The 6,192-nt window shown below is 41.3% G+C and overlaps 1 protein-coding gene across 3 annotated transcripts in view; it reads right to left on the bottom strand.

The window, feature by feature from the left end:
- The window catches only part of Unc13c (unc-13 homolog C), a 462,492-nt gene that overhangs the window by 58,986 nt on the left and 397,314 nt on the right, over positions 1 to 6,192 (bottom strand). For all 3 annotated transcript variants that reach the window (XM_013346384.2, XM_026778986.1, XM_005347631.3), the window contains exons 27-28: positions 4,961 to 5,084; positions 2,167 to 2,223 (exon numbers count right to left, since the gene is read on the bottom strand). In XM_013346384.2, the coding sequence (XP_013201838.1) occupies positions 2,167 to 2,223; positions 4,961 to 5,084 (181 nt within the window). The remainder of the gene's footprint in view (positions 1 to 2,166; positions 2,224 to 4,960; positions 5,085 to 6,192) is intronic.

Here is a 6,192-nt window from a genome sequence, read left to right as displayed (position 1 = left end):
ATATATATGTAGCTTAAATTCTTTTTTGGAGGAAACGATACCCTAGTAACATTGGGGTGATTAGCTTTGCTGTGTATGAAGCGTTTCCTGGTAGCTGGACTGAGCTCCCAAGGTCCAAATGAGGAGCAGAAGGAGGGAGAATGTGAGCAAGGAAGTCAGGACTGCGAGGGGTGCACCCACCCACTGAGATGTTGGGGCTGATCTAATGGGAGCTCACCAAGGCCAGTTGGACTGGGACTGATGGAGCATGTGATCAAATCGGACTCTCTGAATGTGGCAGACAATGAGTACTGACTGAGAAGCCAAGGACAATGGCACTGGGTTTTGATCCTACTGCATGTACTGGCTTTGTGGGAGCCCAGTCTGTTTGGATGCTCACCTTCCTAGACCTGGATGAAGGGGAGAGGACCTTGGACTTCCCACAGGGCAGGGAACCCTGGCTGCTCTTTGGACTGGAGAGGGAGGGGGAGGGGAAATGGGGGGTGGGAGAGGGAAATGGGAGGAGGTGGAAATTTTTAATAATAATAATAATAATATTAAAATCTACATTTAAAAAGTACATTTACAAACTGGAAAGCTAAGTGTTTAGGTCATGGAATGCAGTTTAGGAAAACATTAAGCCCACCTTCCATGTCTGGAGCTCATCCTGAACTATATTCTAGTAGGTTGGAACAGAATAGAAGTAGCATGTATTTTAACCAGAGAAGTTTGTACCCTACAGATATTTAAAAGCTCGTGAATCCCAAGTGATAATTAAGGGCAAGATTATTTTGTAAATGAATTTTCACTTGTAATGGAGAGGTGAACATATTTGTGAGTTTAAGTTCCTTTTTGATGAATTTCATTTTCCTTTATTGTGTTTCTTGACTTCAAGACATTTATAGTTTTCACTGGCTCTGTGCAGTATTGCATTTTGCCTTTATCCAAAGCATATTCAATATAGTAATGTAAATATCTCCTCTTACTTGCTTATAAAGTTAGAATTTATTGAAAAAAATTTCTTTTTACTTTTATATACATATGAGTGTTTCTCTGTATGCATGTCTGTGTACCACATATGTACAGTGCTCATAGGGACCAGAAGAGGGCATCAGATCCCCTGGAACTGGAGTTACAGATGAGTGTGCACCACTCTAAGAGTGCTGAGAATTGAATCCAGGTCCTCTGCAAGGGCAGCTAGTGCTCTGAACCACTGATCTTAACCACTTAATCTCCCTAGCCCTAAAAGTTAGAGACTTCTTAAAAACTTAATTACTTAATTAATTTTACATCCTTACCACAGCCTCCCCTCCCTCTTTCTCTCTGTTCCCCCTCAATCTACCCCTCCTCTATACTCACTCAGAAAGGGGCAGGCATCTCATTGGCAAAACATGGCATATTAAGCTGCCAAAAGACCAAGCACCTCCCCTGGGGCAAGGCAATCCAGCATGAGGAAGAGGTTCCAAAGAGCCAGCCAAAGAACCAGGGACAGTCTTTGCTCCTATTTCTAGGAATCCCACATATAGACCAAGCTACTTTGATGTGTGATTTCCCCTCTGTATGCTGTGAATATGTTTTATTACCATTGGTTAATGAAGAAGCTTCTTCGGCCTATGGAAAGGCAGAATAGAGCTAGGTGGAAAAACTGAATGCTGGGAGAAAGAAGGCAGATGCCATGTGCTGCTGAAGGAGAAGGATGCTGGAACCTTACTGGTAGGCCACAGTCTCGTGGCAATACACAGATTAATAGAAATGGGTTAATTTAAGAGTTAAGAGCTAGCTAGGAGTAAACCTAAGTTATTGGTCAAACAGTGTTGCAATTAATATAGGTTCTGTGTAATTATTTGGATCTGGGCATCTGGAAAATGAATGTGTAGTCTCAGTTTACACTACTCACCTGCCACATATATGCAGAGCACTAGGTTGCTGCTGTGCAGGCTTCCTGATTGTTGGTTCAGACTGTGAGTTCCCATGAGTCAGGCAAGCCATTTCTCTGGGTTTTCCTGTGATGTCCCTGACCCCTCTGGCTCCTACAATCTGTCCTCCCTCCCTTAAAGCAAATGTATTGTTATAGGTGTGAATACTTTCAGCCTTCTCTGCTAGGTGCCCTTCCTACAGGAGGGTGGCATCTGCAAAGCCATAGTTAGGTCATCACTTAAGGCCAACCAGTTTCCTCAGGCTTCTTACCTTCAGTTTTGATAACTGACCGAGATCTTTAGCTGCAATGAAGATCATCTGAGGTCCCTGGAAACACACAGAGAACAAGAAAAGGAGGACCAGGTCACTAGATCTTCAGTAGTAGAGTTCAATTTCAAAGCAGAGTCTTTTTTTTAAAATTTCCACTATGATATTTTGGGTTTTATGTCAGAGGTGCATAATGGGTCTATTCTAAAGATGGAACAGAGGTTATCTGGCAAGACTGGCCGCGTGCCAGTCAGCATTAGTGTCCCACTTCTGAGTGTGCTAAGTCTGGGCTATGGAAGCAGCTGAAGGGCAGGTAATCAGTTTAATGAAGCACATGGATAAAACTTTTAAGTATTTTCTACAGAAGCTCTTCCTTCACTCCACTCCCCAAAATATATGTGTGTGCAATCCTAAGACATTAGGCTGCAGAAGGTAGGGCTGTTCTTCCTAAAACGGTGTGGTATCTGTCAGAGACCTCCCCAACTTCTCCTCAACTCCAGATTCTCCTAGAAAGAAACAAACAACAGCAACCAATCTGGGTTAGCCATCCAGAGCACTCCTAAATAAGATAGCTGTGGCAAGGCTGTTGCTGTATGTGACTGGAAAATTACCAAGTTTGGCCTAATTCGCTAGCAGCTGGGAATAAAGTCCCAGTGAGGGAATAGGTTATTCTCAACTCTCTTCTATATTCTTTTTCCATTGCAGAGTGCATGTTCATAGGGAACAGGAACAACTCTGTTTTTTTTTCAGTGCCAAGTATAATGCCTAGAACATATTAATTAGAAGCCTAGATGCTATTTGATCATGATGACAGAATGAAACAGTTCTACACTTGCAGGTGTCAGTTCTAGGGGGCCATGGGATCATCATACCCTCTCCCAGGAAAGACTGTCTGGAAAATGAAATGCTACATGTGGTTTTTCTAATGCAACATTACATGTATATTCTGAAAAACCCAAGAGTCTTCAGAATCGCCCAGTGTAGTGGCCCTCATGTAACAGCAGACAAGATAACATAAGCCCAAGGAAATTTCCACCAAAGAAACATTAAAAATAATTGTGGGCCAGTGAGATAGTTCAGTAGGTTGGAAGTTCTCATGCCTGATGATCCAACTTTGATCCCCATAAACGCACATGAAGGAGGAGAGAACTAACTCCCAAAACACTGTCTTCTGATCTCCACAAAGGCACACACGGATATAAGTAAGTAAGTAAATGTATGTTTTAAAAAGATGTTCCTTTAAGAGATTATTTGGACAGGTTGAAGTGTGGGTTTCCTTAGGGAATGATTAAAATGTAAAATAAACAAACATCCAAGGCCAGTAGGGGACTTGGATGCAGCTAAGGCTGTATGCATGCAGTGGTTCTCCAAGCACAGCAGATAGTCTGCCATGCATAGACGCCCTGCTGGGTGCGTCCTTTTACATGGAAGAGGCCCCATATTTGGTTCTCTTGATACAGGTCTGTGCAGTAGCTATACTGAGAGCTTCTCCCATGTTTCTGCTCACAAGGAACTTATACAGACACCACCCTACTGTTATCGCTCCCCTGTTGGCCAAGGTCATCACTGCATTGTGGCATTATTAAATATACTGGTTATTGTAGCAGAATAAGACTTCTGTGTGTTTTAATATTTCTACATCTGTGGCTGTCGACAGATGTAGGCTCCAAATGAAAAGCTGTATATTCCTAGCTAAGAGTTAAGTCATCGAAAACATCTTTATCTTTTATCTTGGCCCACCTTACAAGAAAACATTTTCTGCATATGTACTGCTATAGGATACATAAGGATCATGCATACATGATTAATAGTGTTGATATGTGTTTTAGTGTACTTTATAATTGTTATTTGCATCCATTTATCTTTTTTAGTCACACACAGGAAAAAAATCAATTACCCCAAATGCTAGCTTGATCATTTTTTTTTCCTAATTGCTTGATTCAGCATGTGTGAACTGAAAAGGCCTGCACGGTGTGGTCGCTTGACCATTGTCTCGCTTCACGGCTGGCTGATCTTTCTGGTTTCTTTTTTCTTGCGGGCGATACAATCAAACCTTTCAAATCCACAGAAAGCCATCTCCTCTATTAACCTCCAAGCAGGGAGGCAACAAATGAAAGTTGAAAGGAGAGGTGAAAAAAAAGTCAACGTGACTGCACTGGCTAGACCTTCTTTTCTAAGCGGTAACATTTAAGAAGCACACTGGCTATATCTGAACCCCGCATGTTCTCTGTGGATTTGCAGCAATATTAAATTATATGTAATAGTATATATAGTAAGTATTGTTCTTATCGTCTTATATTAAATATAATTAAAAAACATATAGCTAGATAACCTTACAAATTAAAGTTCGGCTTGCCCTTTCTCCCTTCCACCCTCCCTTCCTTCCTCGAACTCCCTACACAGCCAAGGATGACCTTGAACTTCTGATACTCCTGCCTCTGCCTCCACAGAGCTAGAATTACAGGTGTACACCACTGCACCCAAATTTATGTGGTGCATATTTGCCAAGTGCTCTACCAAATGAGTCACATTGCTGGACCCCTTGACTTATTTTTTATTAAGAGATGGAAGTTTGAAATGGCAATTAAATATAAATTTAGATAGCTACTTTCATTTTTTAAAATTGATTTAGAAAGAAAAATGTTCTTTTATCAACTGCTGTTAAAAATTCATATACTAAGGAAAACCTTCCCTAGAAGGATGTAATTCATATTCAGCTGGGCCAAAACTATTCATTTGAACAAAAGGCGATCAAATAGGAAGCTGAGAGGGAGGACGGCACACTGTAGGTACGTACTGTTTGGTCTGTCAGCGGAGGGAGGACGATCTGTTTCTCTATCTTGTTAAGAACTAGCTTCCAGAGTTCCTTCAGAACTCGCTTCAGGACCGTTTTCTCACAGATTTTTGCTGAAAGACTTAATCTGAAACAAGATTAGATGGTCATTCACCCTTGAATCTTAGCTATGTACCAGCCTACAAGGTTGACCAGATACAGACATTCACCACTGACCCAGGAATCCTTCCACAGGCCTCTTAGGATTAAAATACTAGATTTCATGTATGGCAAAGTATTATATATATGTAATTATGGAAAAAGATATATAATATATAATTATAAATAATATGTAAATATATTAGTCATGCTACCCTTGACATGATCCAGTTTATTTGGAGAAAACTGAAACCAAAACATCATTGCATTTGTTTTCCTAGAAATAAAAAAAAAAATTCTTTTTACTGGTGAGTAAACCTCCATAGTGTATTTCCGTATGTGTGGGTCACGTTTTCTTCCTCTGTCCACCTGTTGCTGGACACCTGGGCTGGTCCTATAACTTGACTGCCATGGAAGCTGCTATAGCAAGTACAGCATATATGTCCCTCTGGCATGCTGACTAGGGTCCTCACAGGTATGTCCCTGCAGGTGGTATAGCTGGAGCACATGCAAATCTTTCTATTTTGATGTTCATAGTGGCTGGATAATCTGCACTGCTACTAGTAATGTGTATATAAGGGTTCTGGTGTGGGAGAATGGTCTGTATTCTGACAATTGTATTTTAAATAAACACTGATTGGCCAGTAGCTAGTCAGGAAGTATAAGCAAGACAATCTGACAGGAAATAGAGGTGGGTCAATGAGAACAGGAGAATTCTGGGAAGAAGGAAGCCCATTCCTCTGCAGTTATGAGCCTGCCACAGAAGAAGCAAGATGTGACTGCCTCGCTGAATAAGGTACCAAGCCACATATCTAGCATAGACAAGAATAATGGACTATATAAATTATAAGAGTTAATAAGAAGCCTGAGCTAATGGGCCAAACAGTTTATAACTAATGTAGACCTCTGTGTGATTTCTTTGGGACTTAACGATTGCGGGAACTGGACAGGACAGAAACCCGTAAACAGGGTTCCCTTTCCCCATATGCATACCAGGATTTGCTTGCTTCTGTCATTCTTGGGCTGTGAAGTCGTGTGACAATGTCTCTCTCTCTCTCTCTCTCTCTCTCTCTCTCTCTCTCTCTCTCTCTCTCTCT

This window comes from Microtus ochrogaster, chromosome 5 (assembly GCF_000317375.1).
Source record: "Microtus ochrogaster isolate Prairie Vole_2 chromosome 5, MicOch1.0, whole genome shotgun sequence".
Lineage (NCBI taxonomy): Eukaryota > Metazoa > Chordata > Mammalia > Rodentia > Cricetidae > Microtus > Microtus ochrogaster.
This window is presented reverse-complemented; position numbering and strand designations above follow the sequence as displayed.